The sequence below is a fragment of the Phaseolus vulgaris genome, chromosome 7, assembly GCF_051622355.1.
Source record: "Phaseolus vulgaris cultivar YP4 chromosome 7, ASM5162235v1, whole genome shotgun sequence".
NCBI classification, from domain to species: Eukaryota; Viridiplantae; Streptophyta; class Magnoliopsida; order Fabales; family Fabaceae; genus Phaseolus; species Phaseolus vulgaris.
The window spans coordinates 42,166,114-42,187,758 of record NC_143504.1 but is presented as its reverse complement, the minus strand read 5'-3'; the positions used below and the strand labels follow the sequence as shown (position 1 = coordinate 42,187,758).

At 34.8% G+C, this 21,645-nt stretch overlaps 1 protein-coding gene across 4 annotated transcripts; it reads right to left on the bottom strand.

Annotated features, from left to right (window-relative positions):
- Positions 1-31: 31 nt before the first annotated feature.
- LDA (limit dextrinase) lies at positions 32-19,461 on the bottom strand. Of its 4 annotated transcripts, none has more exons than XR_016522916.1 (28): positions 18,990-19,336; positions 18,736-18,880; positions 18,557-18,609; positions 18,302-18,410; positions 17,970-18,106; positions 17,676-17,875; positions 17,357-17,506; positions 15,370-15,430; positions 10,008-10,128; positions 9,478-9,568; positions 9,289-9,382; positions 9,053-9,148; positions 8,781-8,921; positions 8,349-8,399; positions 7,894-7,980; positions 7,661-7,753; positions 7,287-7,377; positions 6,753-6,824; positions 5,400-5,456; positions 4,180-4,248; positions 3,941-3,997; positions 3,780-3,854; positions 2,634-2,722; positions 2,376-2,453; positions 2,103-2,241; positions 1,314-1,423; positions 1,136-1,235; positions 32-454 (listed from the first exon to the last, which is right to left on the bottom strand). XR_016522916.1 is itself a non-coding variant. In XM_068635185.2 (28 exons), exons 1-28 carry the CDS (start codon positions 19,200-19,202, stop codon positions 344-346), a joined length of 2,874 nt encoding a protein of 957 aa, XP_068491286.2. In that variant the 5' UTR covers positions 19,203-19,461; the 3' UTR covers positions 32-343. The 4 variants fall into 4 exon arrangements, 3 of the variants coding, with proteins under 3 accessions (XP_068491286.2, XP_090160416.1, XP_090160415.1); XM_068635185.2 differs by having other exon boundaries at positions 7,910-7,980; positions 18,990-19,461; XM_090304290.1 differs by having other exon boundaries at positions 7,910-7,980; positions 10,008-10,118.
- Between the last annotated feature and the right edge of the window lie 2,184 nt (positions 19,462-21,645).

Genomic DNA, 21,645 nt, shown 5'->3' with positions numbered 1-21,645 from the left:
ATCCCTCTTAATTTAATTTATTCATTGCAGATAAAAAAAAATAGGATCGGATGATGATATTATTGAGAATAAACGGTTCCCTCATACGGTGCTTAAGCATGTAAAATATTCTGAGTGAAGACTTCAATCACGTTTGCTGAACGTCTTTTATCTCTATTATATAAGTTGAAGCTTACTGTTTGTCTGAGGTAACATCCCTACCATACGAGGAGATGATTTGGGAACCACAAATCTACAAGTGTACAGTGTGTGAAGGTCACAAAAGAACCATCCTGATGCACCAAAACTAGCTTCATCACCCCATTACTATCCCAAACCAACTTTTACGTTCTTCAGCAGTGACTCACGTTTTCCTTGGCTCCACAAACACAGCTGTTGTCCTTTGAGGCACAACGAAACAACCAGAAGATGTCTCGTATCTTGAGCTCTTAACTAGGTCATCGGATGATGATACCTGTAATGTAACAATGCAGAAAAGGAAATTTACCAACATTTCTTAAATTATAAATTGACAAACCTACCTCAATAAATCAAAGAAACATGAATCAATATGCACAGGATCTTTTCTTGTGTCTGAATTCTAATCCTAGAGTTCTGTTCATTGTTGAGTCCCGAGGAAAAATCATTGTTACTAAAGTTAGCACAAACATGGACACTGGTCCAACATGGACACTTCAACACATATAATCTCTGAAATGTACGATACAAGGACACGAATCTATATATTATATAATTATGAATTATTCAAAAGGATTTATTCCTTATTTTTATAATCATAATAAAAACTTATACAATAAGTTTGAGTTTATAAAAAATTAATGTATTTGTTATTTTTAAAATTGTGTCGAAAACGTGCTAGAATTGTTAGAGATTTAAAAAACATTGTTTGAATTAGACATTTCACTGATACGTTTCGTACGGGTGTGGTATGTATGCGTGTCGATGTCTAATACTATGTCTGACATGGACACGTCATTTTAGAGGTGTGTCCTTACAATCTTATTTTGCATTTAAGGCAAAATCATACTAACTAGATTATGAACATAAAGAAAGGCCACTTGAAACTATTACATGATAAACATAGTCTGGAAATATTCAATTTTTCATCATTTAAATTCTTAAGTTTTATTTGTACCTGTATGGGATGCAACTGGAGGCTTCTCGATTGCAGGGCAGGGCTAACAAATGATACTTCTTTTGGACTTGCGTTGACAACAACCACAATGAAGGAATATCTGCCAACACCATTTGTCAACAAAACTAATGGATGTAAGTCTTTAAACGAAAAAATTACAAAAGACTTTTTAACATACATGGGATCCAGCTGAGACAACCCAGGAAAGCCGTCGTGACCATCTTCAATGCTCATCACTATGACTCCACAAACCCATGAAGGTCCTGTATTGTGAAAGCTTACTCGTTGCTGCAGATATGACAAATCAAATGTTAGCTCTTGTGTACCAAAAATATAGGATCTTGTAACATTAAATGTTTTATGCATGATTTATCTCTTATCTGTAAGATACAAGCAAACTGAAAAAAAGGTACAAATTATTATCTAAATAAAAGAAATCACAGGCTCAACTCATCCATGAGACAAAAGATATGCAAGGTTTTAAAATATCAAGGTGAAAACCCGAGTAACCACAAGTGAGATTAATGATGAAGGCGATGCCAATACTAATGATTATAGAATATTCTTTTACCTGCCATTTTTTTCAAAGTAAATGAGTAGTAACTCCTTTCATTATGGAAGGAAAATGAAGCAGATTTATAATCGTATCATTCAAGAGTCTGAATAATTTTAGGCATGTTAAATAACCAAAGTAATCATAGATAACTTTGAGGTCTGAATATTTGGAATTGTATGAGGCAAAATGTGTTCAGGTTTTAGAGGAAAAAGTTTTATTTAAGGTGGAAATAGTCAGACACAAGACTGAGCTGAAAATAATGGTAAAATACAGAACCAGAAACAGAACGAAAATACTTATGACTTACTCTTATGAAAGTATAGTTAAATAATTAGTCACTGACAAGGAACTTTATTGCAAGACACTAAAAGAAGAAATAATTTCATAAAACAGAAATTTAAAATGGCTGACCTTGATAGCATTTTCTGTCTTCAAGCGGAAAAGCGGTGAAGAGTACCTTATACGCAACAGGTTCAAGAAATTGTCCACGGCAGCAAGAATGTGAATCTTCTCAGGCCTGAAGGATGGGTTTGCTAGTCTTGGTTTCATTCTGAAAATTAACAATAGGATTACTGCACATAAAAAATTCAATAACCCAAAGGTCATAATTATACTGCTAGATAAATTGGTGATCCAATGTAACAATTTTTATAAATGGTAATAATAAAATATTCTGATGCTTACAGTGGCCAGTTCTTTTCATTTTTCTCCTGAGGAGGAAGTCCAACACCCCAATTATTACTATTGTATGTAAAGTCAAGTCTGGAATTGAGAGTGCACAAAAGCAAACGCATAGTAAGTTCCACTAAATAGTGGAAAATAACTGGATTGTTTGTTAGAATGAATATAACTTCTAGAGCATTATAATGAAGTAGATGACATATACTAATTTTGGCATGGCCAAGTCAAAGAGAAACATTAGTTACTATATGTACAAAATACCTGTTGAACCAATCACCAGAATTGTATGAATCTCGGTCCAGTGATTTTGAGCGGAGTATCTCATCTCCAGAATGAAAAAATGGTATACCCTAAGGACACAAATTCTTTAGCAGCTGAATAGACTCACAAAAAATTGCATGTTACAATCTAAGCAATCAGTTTGGCTAATAAAAACAAGGAGACTGCAAGATCCACTTTTCGAAATTCACCAGCTCAAATATCTAGTTTAACAGTGAATAAAACCAAAAGTACAATTATTGCTACATGTCTATGTAGCACAGACACTGACACGGACACTGATACGAGACGGACACGGACACGGGGACACGAATCTATATATTATATAATTATGAATTATATAAATTGACAATAAAGATTTATGTGCACAAGTATGTTCCAGATTATATTTTGGAGCAGAAAGATGTTTTTCATGACTGGTTCAGAAGGATTTGTTTCTTATTTTTATAATCATAATAACAATTTATACAATAAAGTTTAAATTTTTATAAAATCAATGTATTTTTCCTTTTTAAAATTGTATTAGAACCGTACTAGAATTGTTAGAAATCTAACAAATACTTTTTGAATTGAACACTTCACGGATACGTGTCCTACAGGTGTCATAGGAGTGTCCTACAGGTATCACGGATACTCGTATCGGATACCGACACGCCATTTAAGAGGAGTGTCCGAGCTTCATAGCTACGTGTAAGAAAAATTGGAGTTAACATTTCTTAAAAAATTACACACAAATACACACTGATGGTGTGCAAGTCCTCTTCTGAGGAGATAAAAATTCAGTTTCAGTTATGGAGGTCAAAACATCACCAAAATATTGTGACAGTTTCTTGTTAAAATTTCCATGACATCACTGAGGCACTTGTTTACCGAGACAACATGAACTCATCGGGTGAAAATGATTGAAGTTGTTAATTTATGTGATCTCTTCTTCTCATTCAAAGTTGGCACCAATCTAAATTTTCACCTCTAACCTTGGTGCCTTCATATATGTTTAACTCTATTCTATCCTATTTGGTGCACCTAATAAATAGACCAAGATCAGAATATATATGCATCAACAAAAATAATAGAGATAAATAAATCTCGAGTTTTTAACAGTGAATAAAACCATTTAATTTCTTTAACCTGTGATAATGCTACTATACTGGTGGCCAAATGGTTTATCCTACATCTCTCAGTTACAGTGACGTCCATTGGGGTCTGAAAGTAAGGAAAAAATTTGTATCAGAGACCATGAAATTTGTTTTTGCAAAAGCAACAGAGAATTTTGAGAATATTTATGATACCTTTAAGCTCACAATGTCAAATAGGGTTTCATTGTCATGAGCAGAAACATAATTGATCTGCAAAACAGATGCCAATGAGATAATCTCTCACTAAAAAGAAAAAAAGTCTGCCATTCCCTTCACATAGTTGAAAGTGATGTTCAATACTAATAATTTAAATGCACAATGTTTCTCAAAATACAGAACATGTTTTAGATATAAGAGAAGAACAGTTGAGGGATATATAACAATAATCTTACAGTCTCTATGGGGCATGAGGCATATGCAACAGGTGTCCCATCATAAGTTAATATTTCTGACCCTTTTACCTGACACCATCAAAATGAAGTTATTAGAAAGATTTCTTGTATGAAGAATTATCTCACAACAGGTAAAATATCTTTTAATTATACTAGCATGGTCAGCATTCAGTGGAGAAACATAGAACAATCCACTCATATATAATAAAAGAGTCCTTACATAAGATATGTCTCCTATCATACCATTTTTGTCCTCAAGACATGTTTCATCACACTATTATAATTTTTAAAATTCACAAAATAATTTCATTTTGTGCTAAATTGCTTTTTTACATCTGATGACCTTTTTCCCAAAAGAATTACTTGGAAAATTTTCTTTTCAGTTAAAATTCCCATTTATACTCTCAAATTAATTCTTTTACATATTTTGAAAAAAATTCTTTTTTTTAGCTAAACTTGAGCTACTTATTTTTTCTTGCTTATTTATTTGACTTAACTATAACATTTCCCTTACAATCTAAATATTTCTTATAAATATATTTTCTTTTAATTTATATTTAAAATTTTATCCACTAAATTAATAAAATGCTCGTAAAAAGTGCCAGTCCTTGCTAGTATCAAAATAAAACCCATGAAGCAAGAATAAATTGCACTCTTCAACCAACATGCAATGCAAGTGATGCAACAACTCCAGACACCTGAGTCTGATACTACAAGAACCATTTACACTAATCTTGTACTGCCATTGTCATCAAAGCTTCCACCACCACATATCATTGTCACCCTTCACAATATTATAACCACCGCTGTTGTTGCTGTTGCTATTCAGTCTCCGTCATCATTATATTACCATCATTAGGGCAACCAACTACTGCCACCATTGCCTTCTCTATCGCTAAAAATATCACCACAACCACAAATCTATCAACTATCAAGCTAATTTCACAACAATCACTCTTTTACCTCAGAATAAAAAATAACAAATGATTTATATATCTCATTTTTCAATACTTTCATTTTTTTTTTCTAAAAAAGAAAACAGAGATCATACATCCAAAGAACAAGGAAAGAATTAAATCAGAATTTCAGTATTATCTAACAATTCCTTGTGCAATATCCAATTCCAAAAAAGAAATAGAGCCACAGTGATAATTGCACAAACAACATGCAGATAGTACAATTTTAACTTCAGTAAACAGAAAATTGATCAATTTGAATACCTCTTCCCCTTCACAATTGGTTAGCACAAAATCCTGCAAGTTTGCAGCCATTCCAATCTAGAAAACAAAAAAGAACATCAATGACTTATAAGTTATATGGTGTGTATAAATGCATAGTAATACTCAAATCATCTCAATATGACAACAGAACATACTAGAAACATAGAACATTGGGCACTCTACCAAACAATAATGCCTTATCCGGGTGTCTATTTTCTGTATTGCATTAACAAAGAGAAAGTGAGTAAATTATTAATTATATAGGCTCAAGAGTCGTGTTTTGATCAAGAGCACATGCAACTTGTCCATATGATAAAACCAAACCTTGTGGCTGTCATTACCAAGAAACCATCTTCCAGTTGAATTTACAGGAAAGTAAAATAATAGATAAGTTATAATTCTTTTGAAGTTAAAAAAATGAGAAAGAAACTTCACATATCTTTGTAATATTCTATAAAACACTGAATCCAACACGATTAATTTCTAAAATATACCATAGATTTTGTAGGGTTTAGTTAGACTTATCATAATGATTGTTGTTGAATCCATCATACCATTTGGACCACCCACAAATATTCAGTTTTGCAAATTTCACATTTAAGATGTCTAATGAATGTGAGGAAAAGATAGTTGTATATCTTGCATCGATTAAGGATATGACCAAACTGAAGATGAAGGGTAATTCTTACTTTACAAGTTTGATTTTGTAAGGTTAAATCAAATCTAAACCCAAAGTTTTAAAAAGTCCTATAATAATAATGAACCTCACAAAATGTTGTTGAGACATCAACTTAAGTAATTTTTTATTATTATTTATAATATAAATTGATTTTTTTTAATTATTTTTATAGTGGGAGTGTCAGATTGATGTCTAGCCAAGAATGGGTGTTGGCTCGATGTTGTTGACTGTGTCAGAACTACAAAAAAATTAATTCAGACACTAGAGAAGAATGTCATAAACGTATTGAAAGCATGTTGTGGCTGTGTCAGTGTCATTTTCCGTGTTGGTGCTTCCTAGAATTAATATTAAAAACATGGAGAACATGGCTTTCAGTGCAGAACGTCATCATTTTATGTTCAATTTCCTAACTGTCTCTCTTGTTCATAATGCCAGTTATTGACTTAAAAACTACAAAACCATCCAAAAGATGAAACAAAAAAAATAAATAAGGACATGCGTTTATCAAACTTGAAACAGCAAAATTTACATGAAGTGCAATCGTGGATGTTCCCATTCAAATTTGTCAGCAGGCACCACAATATTTACAATTCACATAGTATGTCCCAACATTTTAAACTTAAAAATAAGACATCTAGATAAAGACAAAAGTCGATAAAGCCACTGAAGCAGACCTGGATGTGATCCATTGATGTATCAAGCATGGATTTCGCATTTGCTTCTGTTCCATGGTCATGCCCATTAGGCTGCATATAGAGGATGAATTCCAACACTCAACACCAATTGGTAAACCCATCAAATATAATGCTAAACACAGAAATCACATACAACACAGCAATGTACTAACTATCCCCTGAAGAGTTTCATATAGAGAGTATTCTCTGTCCACAAATTGCAAGAACGATACCTGCTCCCTAATTACACTTACACACCCTACTTTCAAATAACCCTAAGACATATAACTGTCAGCAGTTATTTTCTATGAATAAATGTCATCAAGGTAGTTTCTAATTTTAATACAAAACTAACGCAGGGTAAGTTATTTTATATCCCATATTCTAACAATACATTACCGCTCCTAAATTCTACCCAATAACACCAGAAAAATTAGGAAGGAAGACAGATATAACCATACAAATCTAAGGGTTGAAGGTCAAAGATCCAGCTATATAGAAAGAAATAAGTGATCAAAGAAGGAATGACAATACCTGCAAGAGTAGCCCAGTCACAAAACCCTGTTGAAGAGGGTGGCCAAATGGAGATCCACCAAGTATGGCATCACGAATTCGATCATTAAAGCTGAATATTGCATTCCAACTCAACTAATCAAATAAAATACTTTGTACAAATAATTTTGGGTATTTATTAAAGTCATAATTTTAGGCAATGTGGCCAATTCTTAAAATTAATATATATGAGAACCATATCATGTGAATTTAAATGAATAATTGCATTTTAGATTAACTTGTTTTGTAACCAAAAAGGCAATCCAAATCAGAAGTCCTATCTTGAGCATTGTAAAAATATTGAAAGAATACTAACCGACACCAACAAAAACATGGTGAAAATAGACAAGTCTTACCTCCCAATCTGTGTTCCAGGGAGATTGAATTGAGAAGCATTTATCCCACGTCCATTTTTGGCAACTTCACCAAAGTCCCATCCCTCACCATATCTTTTTTCAATTAAAATGAAGAGAGTGTTAAAGAAAGAATATGAGGCTAAAGTACAACATCTGAACATCCAAATGAGTGAAAGCAGAGGAATGAAGATAACAAAGAAATTCATGAACAAATCTAATTCATAAAAACCAACATTGGGGAACAAGTACATGTAGATACTTGAACCATCAACTCCGTCCTTTTCTTTTGTTAAACTATGCAGAGCAGTTTTTGCTTTCACCTGTATCCATATCATGAAAACAATACTTCAATTGTTTATTTGTGATATGATGTCAGATTCATCTTTTATTAGCTTTTCACTCATACACATAATCCAAAATCATGATAGCTAGACATTATTTTATATTCTGTTTGTCATCCCTATAATTTACTATTCAACTCTTATGCAGCATATATTCTGAAGTTATATCTCACTTACACGCTACACATACCATGCAATTTTACACTTTTCCATGATCAAAAAAGTGAAACGACAATACAAAGAGATTTATTAGCTTATTTGCTGCCTATCCATACCTTGCACTCATTTTGATAACATGTTTTGAAATTAAGTCACATTGTAAGATGCCAAATTGTTATAATACATACCATAGTTCTCTTCATTATATGGCCCATGAGGTCAAATCTGAACCCATCAATCTGAAAAAGGAAAAGCATCTTAGGGTCATATTATAAGCAATCTACTCATAAAGCATTTTTCCTTTTGTTAGAAAAGTACAATTAAGGATGAGGAGATGAGAAATCCTTAGGTTCAGGATAACCTATAAAATGAACAATAAAACTACAAATGATGGCAGATGCTTAAACTCAAGAAATCATACTAGCAACTCCCTTAAAGCAGCCATGAGAAGAAAATTTTCCTACTATGAAAAACTGTAGTTTCTACATAAAATTAATATTTCACAACAGTGAATGTTACATGGAATTCAAAAGGGTACATCCAATAAACAGAAAAAGTTTCAAAAGAATAAAAATCCAAGAGGTAATAAGTGAACACCAGTGAATGATATAAACAATCACCTTGTAATTGAGTGCCCAGTGTACAAGATCGTCAAGAATCAAACGCTCAACCATAAAGTGCTCACTAGCAGTGTTATTTATACAAGTACTGTTCTCAATGAATCCATCCCTATTCCTTCTTAAATAGTAACCTGGAACAATCTATATAATATACCTTGTGTCACACCACAAAAGTAGATTGGCTTACCAAAAATAGTGAAGAAATACTCAAATATCTATCCATATCTCAAAAACTACAGGTCAACACAGAAACATTCATGATAATTCATGACCTTATCAAGCACAGAATGTTCTTCTAAAGGCCCACTTCCTTGCAAATGATTGTAGACAACATCCAACACAACCCGGAGGCCAATATGGTTAAGCGCCTGCAAAGCATAGAAATTCTAAGAGACAGAAAAAAAAAATGATTTAACAAATTAAATAGAAAATTATAACAAAAAAATAAACTGAATAGAAAATTGGATCTATGAATCTAACATTAGGTCAGAAAACAACGAATTCAAACCTTAACCATCTTTCGGAACTCAATTGTACGGTATGGACCGTTTGGATTACTTGCATAACTGCCTTTAGGAACCCCCCAAAGAACAGGGTTGTACCTTTGGAAGACAAACTATAAATAAGCACATTACCAAAAAAATATATTACATAAAAAATGTTAAATTGTCAATCCACGTGGTATTTTGGACCTTACCCCCAATTGTACCCATCAAAGTTTTGGATAGCTGTGATGAGAGCTTGTTGCTGATCAGAATCAGGTGGCAAACTTTCCAGGATTGAGTTATCTATCAGAGTGCTAGTGTTAGACAGCAAACATAAGTTAAATCAAACAATATAATCATGAGCTCATATTTTACCACATATCTTATTTATAAGCTTCATACCAAATGGATACTAAATGTAGTCACTATAGGAGAATATACAAGACAGAAGAAAGACAAGCATTTCAGACGAAAACAAGGATATGAATATCATTAGCAAAGATGGACAAAAAAACAAGTATGCGACATGACAGGGAAGTAATTAAAACATGAAGTGGCCCTGAAAAAGAAAACCTAGAGGGTGGGAAACATAGCTTAATCTCTGACAGTAAATATCATGAGATTTATTTTAATATTTTTTCAATATATTACCACCAAAATTTATAAAAAAAGTGTATGGAGATGAACGACCAAGATATAACCCATTACAGAAGGGAGGAGGTTTTAAAATAATAATTTTTACCTACATATCTCCAGTTCTCCTTTTGATCATCGACGCCAGCAAATTGAAATGATGGTAATAGATGGACATGCGTGATACCAGCACTTGATAATCTCTTCAGATGAAGTACACCTGCAGAATCCTTCAACCGTATGTTCCCAGTTACTTCAAATTCCATCACAGCAGTTACTAATGCACAGATTATTTCAGTCACACGTCAATCATATTTTCAATATATATCATTCAGTTTCATTAATTTCTTCAATTGGAGTTCTTTAGTCACATAATCTTATGTTGAATCACCATCATTTTGAGAATGGTATTTACATGGAATTTGAGAAAGAGTATTGGAAAGTTGATAGGACTTGAGCAAGGGAAATAGCTCAATTGAGGGCATGGAGAGTAACCTTGACAGTAATAATGTAAGCTGTTTGATTTTTATTTACTAAATGGAAATTGATATAAACTATTTACTGCAAGTTTCTACGTTTAATTACAGTAAAGAAAGAAGATGAGAAATAAATACAAGTATAACTACATTTATAATATATGTCTAAAATGGAATAAACAAATTGCATGAGCCACAGGAGGCGACCCGATAACTGTAGGCTCGTATGAAATATCAGCATTGAGCCATTTCATTTTTGTTGCAAATAGACTGAATATAATATCAGCTAGAGTCGGTGCTGCTGACAGAGTATCCAAGTTATTACTTTTCAGAGAAGAAGAAATGTTGAAAAGAGAGTTAAAAATTGTAATATCAGAGGCTAATATAAAATATAGTAGCAGACAAATAATTTAAGAAACAGAAAGAAAAAAAAATCAACAAGAGAATATATTTTACAATGCTAGCCCATCCCTCAGCATGATCCAAATGTGCCCATAATTAAACCAGCAAATTTTGGATCTGGAAATTTTATGAATTCAATATATCATTAGTGTTGCATAATCAAGAGAATTATGTTATAATTAAGTGCAGATTCCATTTTATATTTATTAGGATAGATTTGTTAGTGATTTTATTTTATTTGATTTGTACAGCTTTAAACACTCATTATTTCTGGCTTTCATTGCATATTATTTCTTTCTTTAATTAAGTTGTAAAACAGTCTATAAATAGAGACTGTAATCACATTTGTAAGATATCTCAGAAATATAATATATTTCTTCTATTTCTTTCCACTTGGTATCAGAGCTCTTGATCTAGGAGACTCTGCTTCCGCAATGTTTTTTAGCCTTCATTGCTGTAATCATTTTCCTTGACAGCCTTCATTGCTGAAATCTTTTTCCTTGACAGCCTTCATTGCTGCAATTTTTATTTTTTATTTTTTTTTGGACAGCCTTCATTGCTGCAACTTTCTATTTTCCTTATCCTTTCTCCATTGACCACCACCACCACCTTGCACCATTGACTGTTACTGCCACCGCCATTGACCACCACCGACCACCACTGTCGTCGCTCGCCGGAAACTGCACCGCTCGCCGGAAACCGCCTCCGGCCACCAGAAACCGCCACCGGAAAATTTTTCCGGCGGATTTTTTGTGTGTGTGAACAAGATCAAATTTTGCCAATCTGAAAAACTCAGTTGGTTTTGAACTCTCATGGACTCCCTTAGTAAGCCATCTAGCTATTGTTCCTTTACTATGAGTGGTAAGAGTTCTAGTTTTTTATCCTTTAATGCTTCTAGTACTGAAAATATCTGGATTATAGACTCTGGTGCTACTGATCATATGACACCTCATTCCTCTTCTTTTTCATCCTACACTACTTTATCCGGTAAGCCATATATTATTATTGCTAATGGTTCCACTACCCCCATTAATGGTCGTGGTAACATTAACCTTCAACCTTCATTTCCTTTAAAAAATGTGTTTCATGTTCCCAAACTATCCAATAACCTTTTGTCTATTCAAAAGATTACCCAAGATTTAAATTGTGCAGTGGTATTTTTCCCTTCCCATTGTGTTTTTCAGGATCTTGCCACGGGGAAGACTATTGGAATTGCTAAAGAGCAGGGCGGGTTATATTATTTACAGCATGAAGAAAGTAAAAAGGGTGCTAGACTACAGGCACACACTTCTAATCTTCAGCAAGGTCGTGAGTCTTGGTCATCCTCTCAGATATGGCTTCAACACAGACGTCTTGGTCATCCTCCATTTAGTACCCTAAAGTCCTTATTTCCTGTTTTATTTACAAAAGTGTCTGCTGAGTCATTTCATTGTGATGTTTGTCAGTTTGCTAAACACCATCGGACAACTTTTCCTTCCAATGGTAATAAAAGTTCTAAACCTTTTGATCTTATTCATTCATATGTATGGGGACCTTCACCTATTCCTAATATCTCGGGTGCAAAATGGTTTGTTTCATTTATTGATGATTGTACTCGGGTTACTTGGATATTCCTCATGAAAGATAAGTCTGAAGTTTTTCACTTGTTTGTAAAGTTTTACAGAATGATTCAAACACAATTTGAAAGTCCAATTAAGAGATTGCGTTCTGACAATGGAAGAGGATATGTGAACCAAAACCTTTCCAAGTTCCTTGAGGAAAATGGAGTTGTTCATGAATTAACCTGTGTGGACACTCCTCAACAAAATGGGGTTGCTGAAAGGAAAAATCGTCATCTCCTTGAGGTTACTCGAGCTTTACTTTTCCAAACATCTGTTCCTAGATCTTACTGGGGGGAAGCAGTCCTGACTGCCACTTATTTGATTAATAGATTACCCTCTCGGGTTCTAGAGGGTGTTACTCCTATTCAGGTTATGACCACATTCTATCCTTCTATTCCCATGTTGAATAGTCTTCAGAATCGTGTCTTTGGTTGTCCTGCCTTTGTCCATGTTCATAGTCCTTATCGGGGTAAGTTAGATCCTCGTGCCATCAAATGTGTCTTCATCGGTTATGCCCCCAACAAAAAGGGGTACAAATGTTATCATCCTCAAAGTCGTAAAGTTTATATTTCCAAAGATGTTACCTTCCATGAAACAGAGTCTTTCTTTCCTAGTTCTCAGCTTCAGGGGGAGAGTATTCAAGAAGCTGAGGACCTTGAGTTGCCACCTTTTCCTTTGTTGCAGGATTTCGTTCTTAGGGAGGATGACAAAGACCCTGCACCAACATCATTACCAGAGAAGAATAATGAAGACAAATATTTTGGAAAACAATATCAGCGAAGGCAACAAGAACCCGTCCTGGTCGAACAACAACTTCAATTGTCTGAACCGGAGGTAAGAACTCATACCAGTGAGACTCTTGAGGACACCTTAAATACTGCTTTTGTACCTAACCTAAATGATTTACCTATTGCCTTGAGAAAAGAAAAAAGATCTTGTGCCAAATATCCTATATCCCAGTTTGTGTCTACAGAAAAACTTTCTATGCAGCACCAGAGTTTTCTTTCAGCTATTGATTCTATCAAAATCCCTACATCGGTACAAGAAGCCTTAAAAGATGAGAACTGGATTCGAGCCATGAATGAAGAAATTAGCGCGTTAGAAAGGAATGAGACTTGGGAGATTGTAGAGAGACCAAAAGATAAGAAAGCAGTGGGTTGTAGGTGGATATACACAGTTAAGTATAAGTCTGATGGCACACTGGATCGGTATAAAGCAAGGTTGGTTGCAAAAGGATACACTCAAACCTATGGGATCGATTATGAGGAGACTTTTGCTCCAGTGGCAAAAATGAATACAGTCAGAATTATTCTCTCCCTGGCAGCACACTTTGGTTGGGCAATGCATCAATTTGATGTTAAAAATGTCTTCTTGCATGGAAGCTTGGAGGAAGAAGTATACATGGAGATTCCACCTGGTTATGGTATTGTTAATGAAGGGAATAAGGCGTGCAGACTTAAGAAGGCCCTATATGGTCTTAAACAATCACCTCGTGCTTGGTTTGGAAGGTTTACCCAAGCTATGGTATCTTTGGGGTACCGACAAAGCCAAGGTGACCATACTCTGTTTATAAAACATTCCCAGAATGGTAAACTCACTCTACTTTTGGTCTATGTAGATGATATGATTATTTCAGGTGATGATGAGATTGAAAAACAAAATTTAAGGGAGAGACTAGCTGCTCAATTTGAAATGAAGGATCTTGGGAAGCTGAAGTACTTCCTTGGGATAGAGGTTGCTTACTCGAGACAGGGCATCTTTATTTCTCAAAGGAAATACATCCTTGATCTTCTCAAAGAGATTGGTAAGTTGGGTTGTAAGCCCACTGGAGTGCCAATAGAGCAAAATCATAGGATTGGGAATGATGAGGAAAACCCAAAAGTGGAGAAGACACAATATCAAAGACTTATGGGAAAACTCATTTATCTTTCACACACTAGGCCAGATATAGCCTATGCAGTTAGTGTGGTTAGTCAATTTATGCATGATCCAAGAGAAAGACACTTGCAGGCAGTAGATAAAATTCTTCAGTACTTAAAAGCCTCTCCAGGAAAAGGATTGCTATTCAAAAGGGGGGAAAACTTATCCATGAAAGTATATACTGATGCTGACTATGCAGGATCGATTGTTGATAGGAGATCCACCACAGGCTACTGCATGTTCTTGGGTGGAAATCTGGTGACATGGAGGAGCAAGAAGCAAAATGTAGTTGCAAGATCAAGTGCAGAGGCAGAATTTAGAGCCATGGCTCAAGGGGTGTGTGAACTCTTATGGATGAAGATCATACTTGATGACCTAAAAATAAAATATGAAGCTCCTATGGGTTTGGCATGTGATAATAAGTCCGCTATCAGTATTGCACACAATCCGGTTCAACATGATCGAACAAAGCACATAGAGATAGACCGACACTTTATTAAAGAGAAGTTGGATGATGGTCTTATAGCCACTGAGTACATCCCTTCAAGACTCCAATTGGCAGATATGTTTACTAAGGGACTTCCCACAAAACAATTCGAAGATCTTACTTGCAAGTTGGGAATGATAGATATACATTCACCAACTTGAGGGGGAGTGTTGCATAATCAAGAGAATTATGTTATAATTAAGTGCAGATTCCATTTTATATTTATTAGGACAGATTTGTTAGTGATTTGATTTTATTTGATTTGTACAGCTTTAAACACTCATTATTTCTGGCTTTCATTGCATATTATTTCTTTCTTTAATTAGGTTGTAAAACAGTCTATAAATAGAGACTGTAATCACATTTGTAAGATATCTCAGAAATATAATATATTTCATCTATTTCTTTAGGTTCTCTTTTTGCAAGCATGCTGGTAAGGTATTTAAGACATCACAACTACTGTTTAACCATATCAGAAGATAAAGGTTTAGATACCGATCAATATTTCAATTACTATTCATAAACTATGGAAATTCTTATTCTTATGGAACTTCATCAATAGCAAGAGTTATATAATAGAATTACCAGCAATGTAAAGGCCAGATAACCACCACGAAATGAAGGTTGCACAGAGAGATCACTGGCACTGTGGCAGCAAGGAAAATGTAACCAGAATTCATAACGAGAGAAAAAAATGTCAAATAAAAACTCAAAGCAAACAGCACTTCCAAGTGATACCTCTAAAAACTACGCACAATAATTAGATACTTTAAAGATTAGGGGAACAGGCTAATATGTTGTGACAACTAGCAACAGACTACCTGCCAAAGCTATATAAAAAAACAAAGAAAACTTAAAATCAATAAAACTAGCAGAGAAACAAAAAAAGGTTAGCCTTAGGGAGTTGCATGGCTCCAAAGCTTGTCTCTTTCTTCTTTGTCCCTCTCTCTTTCTCTTCTGATTATTTTATCCACTTTCTATGGAACCAAACAAAAATATCACAAGCATCCATTTTGGTATGCTGGACTTTACTACAATAGTTATTGTGCAAATGCTTAGAGCAGGAGAATTATAAATTTCAAAGAGATTCTCACATCACATTAGGAGAGGACATTGTGAAAAGCCTATTTTCATAAACAAGAAAATATAAAACATTATTTTAATTTGAAATCTCAAGGTAGGCATATTTCAAAGCTTCACCTAGATGATCTGGATTCTAGAAAACACCTATTACTGTAAACATTTAGAAAATAAAAGACAAATTTTAGTGAGAACCTTGGAAGGTTATTGATAAGATCCAAAATATAAATCTGTCTCAGGCCCCCCAAATAAATAGGAAATTTGGTAAATATTATATTAGAAGAAAGAAATATTATAAAGGAAGTTGAGAATAGAGAAGAAAGCCTGTAATCAGTTCTTAAGTTGGTTATGAGAGAGTGGGATAGTGGGTAATGAATATATAATGTGGGAAACTGCCAGAAAAGTTAGGAAAAAGGTGGCAAGGATTTTCAGGAGAAAATAGGTACTCTTTAACTGTCTAGTATTATATTTTCCCTTTGTATTTTCATCTTCAATGTTGTTTTGATTACTTCTATAACTTTATAACAGACCTGAATTCAATTATAAAACATTGAATTTTCATAATTGTTCTTGTTTTTTGTTTAGCGCCTTTCAGTTACTCATGAAGGAAGGACCGACTATTTCAAGCTTCAAAGGAAGAATCCATGGTTTAAGGCATGGGATTGCTTGCACATGCTTTGGTTTGGATGGATTCTTGGATGTTTGTTAGTTGGGTTTTGGTGTAAGGGTATGCAGAAGCTATAAGGAAGAGAGGGTTCAAGATGTTGCTTGACTCTTGATAGTTGTAGGTGTTCTCTGTGGGGTTATAATGAGAAATGAATTCTGAGTAGGGTACATGTGTTTTTGGTAAATTTGGAAGGTGTTCCAAGATGGTTTGGATGGTGTGTGGTTGGTGCATGGATGGTCAAAGCTACGGTGGTTATGTGCAGCCCATAGAAAGAAAGATTACTTTTGGTGAGGTTATCTTTCTTTGGAAGCTAACCAAGATTATCACTTAAAAAGAAGCTATATTAGAAAGAATCTTGCGCCACACAAACTGCATAAGACAAGCAAGGTGATTCACCACTTGAGACCCAATTCTCAAGATTAGAATTTAAAAAGAATGAAACTCTCCACTTTTCACAAGCACTTAAGGCTTTTGCACACAAATGACTTTTCTTTCCAAAGTAAAAGTGCCTATAAAATGGCCAAAGACACTCCTTATATAAGAGGCACATAGGAATGGAAAGAGACCAAACACTCCACCTCTTATACATGTAACCAAACAATAAGAAGTCTTATCATATCATTTTTATCTAACCTTATACCCAAACAAAAGTTTTATTATATGAAAGTTAGTATCTATTTTCTTTAAAAGTTTTCTAACTTTGCTGAACATTTCCTTTGCCTCCATCTATTTACCTTGATTCATAGCTAGAAGTAATTCCTCCCTATCCATTATCACATCAAAATTGGTCCTCAAATAAAATTAAAGATGTCACTAAATAGTTACCTGAAATCCCTTATATGCATTTCATATATGCTTATATCAGTGAAAGAATGTATAGTAGGTTTTTCATTCGCCAGATTATCCCATCCATCGGGTTTCAAGTCATCAGAGTCAAGATTAAGCAGAAAAGTCCGACCACCATCCGATGAAAGTCTGCTTAAATACAGATTAAAGGTTTGAATATAAAAATCATTTGGGGAATTAAATTTATAATTAATCACTAAAAATAGGTATTATTAACTGTTACTTATGAATGTTAGAATTAGTATAAAAATAATGTGCCAAAGATAAATTATGGTAAACTGACATGAACAGAGCATACCCTCTAGCATATGGATCATTTGCATAGCATTTTTCAACCCGCAAAGTGCTATGATGGTAAACACATACTTCATAAACATAGTAACAGTGTTCCCAACTTTTTCGTCCTTTAGTTCTCCAAACACCATTTTCCTCCTCAAGGCAAACAATTTCTATGGGATCATCTCCTGATGGGTCCTTATAGATGTAAGCACGTACTGCCTGTTTTTACCAAATGTATGTATGTATGTAAGAAAATAATATCTTAATATGAGCGCATCAAAATCAATATCTTTTTCAATATAAGAAAATGTACTTGAGCAGTAGGGGCCCACAGGTAAAGTGACACAGCTTCCTCTGAGAAAAGTGCACCAAGAGGACCATCATATGAAAAAAGCTCATCCAAAACACCAGGTAACTGTAAACCAGTACAATTCCTACATTTATCATCAGCTGTTCAAAATGAAGAAAGGATAACTATTAGTTGTCACTCAAGTCTGCAAAGACACTTTCCAAAGATAGTTTACAATCTAACGTTGGATAGATCAGAAATTGCTAATAAAGAAGCAGAACATAAGCACATGATACCCTGTAAGTTGTATCTATACTTCTAGTTCTATGTGACATTACAGAAAGAAGAGGACTCACAGTCATAAATTGCAACCGCTAACTGGGATTTAAGAAGAGGTTTAACATCCAAAGTGGATGGCAGCTTGAAAGCTTTGTAACCTCGAATATGAGGAAATTTCTCCACCACCTAACAACGCAAATTTTGCACTCATAAGTGATCCTTTATTCCACTGCATGTGATTTTCAAAAATAATGGAACCATAAAGCAATCAGCAGCACACTTCATCATTTAGAAATATCCCAAGGATGTCAGGGACAAAAAGGGTAGATTACATTTGCAGGAAGGCCAGCCCTATCCTCTTGAAGCTCAATTTTCAAATCCTCACCTATTAATTAGCATTTAACAATCCATTGAGTCAACATCCACTGTAATCAATTGCAAATAAGAGACAGCGGCATTTTTATCTTCCACAGGTTTGAACAAGTAGAAGGAAGTGTCAGAAATCAAAAACCTTGAATTTGGCAATTCGCAATGGTCAAAGAAGCATTTTTGCTGGCAATCAGGTGGCAAGAAGACCCATTTGCAACATCCACGTTCCAAGCAATGAGAAATTCAGTGACCCAATAAGCTCTGGAGTACAACAAGCTATTCTGCATCTGGGTCATCAAACGTGTTTCAGCAGCAGTTAGCAATTGCAATAAAAGGGTTGTGCCAATGAACATGAAATGAGCTGTGAATGCACCAATTCAAGACTGGAAAAAAAACCTGAGAAAGTGAAGCTGATTGTTCCACAGAGGAAGAAGCATTAATGGAGCAAGAAAGGGGTGGTGGGGTACGGAGGTGAAGCGGGGTTGCTTGGGAAGGAAAGTGAAGGCGAAGAGAATGGCGAGGGAATGAAGAAGGAAGAGAATGATGAAGGTGGGAGAGTGAAGGGAGAGAAAGAGAAGGGGATGATGATGATGATGCTAACAGAAGCATTCTTCTTCCTCAGATCAGATGAGTTGAGTGAACCTCAGTCATTCCATTTATGTTGTCTTGTTCTTCATGTCTATGATTACATTTGTCGAACAGAGAAAAAGTGTCATGCACGTGTGCAGTGAAGTTTAAGTCTCAATCCTTTACCAAAAAGTTTAGACCTTTTTAACTTTCACTGTCTACGTATCTACCCAGGATTTGTTAATTGGCATGACGATAACTAGGGAGAAGGACAAAACCAGAACCAACTGAGACGGGATCCATTTAAAAAACAAAATTATCTACTATTTAAATGTAAAATATTGTAATTTTAACTTTTAAAAATGTATAACATGACTCAATTTTTATGAGTTATTAAGCAAATTTCTTGATTTCCTCCTAAATAAATTATACTAATATTGTTTTGTAATAAACTTAAAAAAATTATAATAAAAAATTGCATACAAATAAGTAATAAGTGATAAGAATGTTTAATAGTTATGTGTACGTCTTAAAAGAACAAATTGTTAATTTTTTAAAATCAAAATATTTAATTATCAATACACTTGTATTAGGACGGCCGACCGGTCTACCTAACTCGGTCGACTCAGAAAATCAAATCCCAACCTAAACGATAAGGTTGACCACGTGGCCGATCGACATGAGATGCTCAAGTCAAAGGTTGACCTGGTTAGCAAGACTAACCCATGGTTAAGAGATGACCTAATTCAACCTAATCGCAAACCAACTCCTTAATCCGGCCCAACAACAAGGGCTCATCAAGGTAATATAAATATCACGCATTCCAAGGAAAAAGGTACGTCATTATCTACAGTATTGTGACAGCCGAACACTACCACCCTACTAACTTGAGCGTTGGAGTGTCATCTACAGGTATCCCACCCGTCTGAGGAGCCACTCGGCGAGGAAGGTTGAAGAAAGTGTTGGATACACAAAGACCGACCGAACAACATCCAGAATCAATAGTTCTCCCAGTCCCCAAACTAGTTCGAGAACAACACTCATTTATAAATTTAAAACATAAGTACCAGATCATAAAAAGGATAAATAGTATTCAATTAATTTCTCTAAAAAATAATTATCTTCACAACTAAGATTTTAAAATAAATAATATAAAAGATAAAGGAATATCACAATATTTATAATAAAAACTTAAAACATAAAACATATTAAAATAAATAAATACATAACACTTAAAAATTATCATTTCCATGACAAAAATTACAAAATAAATTTACTAATATAATATTGTAATATTATAAATATATATTGACTTAAAATTATATAACAAAATAAAAATAAAAATTAAGAGGGTCGAGGTCCAATGAGACCGCTTCTTCCTACACCTTCCTTCGTTCCCTTGTACCTTCATAAGTTTTTGTATTTCAAAAATATCCTTTTGTAAAAAAGTTAAAATATATGAAATTTATGGTGTGGTGTAGTTTATATTCAGAATTACATAATCTAAAAGTCGTTTTCAAAATCAGGATTAGCTTTTGAGGTGTTGGCAGGGGTATGCCTGTTAAGGCTTCAATCCAGACCAAACTAAGTTAGGCGGTCTCAGGTATGCCAATTAAGGCTTTATCCAGACCGAACCGGTCGTGTGAGGTGTTGGCATGATATGCATGTTAAGGCTTCAATCCATACCAAACCAAGTTAGGTGGTCTCGGCAGGGTATGCCGATTAAGGCTTCATCCAGACCGAATCGAGCGTGTGATGCGCAAACATACTATAATTGAAGAGAACCACTTCATTAAAACTTTCCCGACCGAAAACTCTCCTTAGTGAAAAACGGTTAGGCGAGGGAAGAGTGCGTAAATTTATTTCCTTAACTGTAGTAAAATTTGAGGTGCGTGACATTCCACGTCCTCGGTACAAATTTGCCTGAAAGTCACTCTAAGTGGTATGCCCCCCAGCTACGACTTCAAAGACTCGAAAGGGTCATTACCAGTTGGACGAGAACTTCCCTTCACTTCTTCTTGCATCGCTCCGCATTCTCCAAACAAGGTCTCCTTTTTGGAAGCTCCTCGGTCGGTCCTTGATGTTGTAGCGTATTGCCCCCCGAAGCTTGCATGCTGCCTCCCGAATTTTGCTCTTATCACGAAGTTCGTTTACCAAATCGAGGTTGACCGAGAGGCTTTCCTTGTTAAGGGTAAGGTCGAACATCTGTCTTTGGATGGTAGGCTCGCCTACTTCGACCGAGATCATTACCTCGGTCACATACATCAGACTGTATGGTGTCTCTTGCATGGTTGTTTGGGGGTGCATCTATACACCCATAGGACTTCTATCAGCTCTTCTGTTCATCAGGCCTTGCCGAGACGCTTCTTCAACTTGTTCGAGATGACCTTATTAGCGGCCTCGGCTTGTCCATTAGTATGGGGATACTCGACCGAAGTCGTTATGAACTTGATGTCGAGATCGGTATAATGGAGCCCTTGGTCAA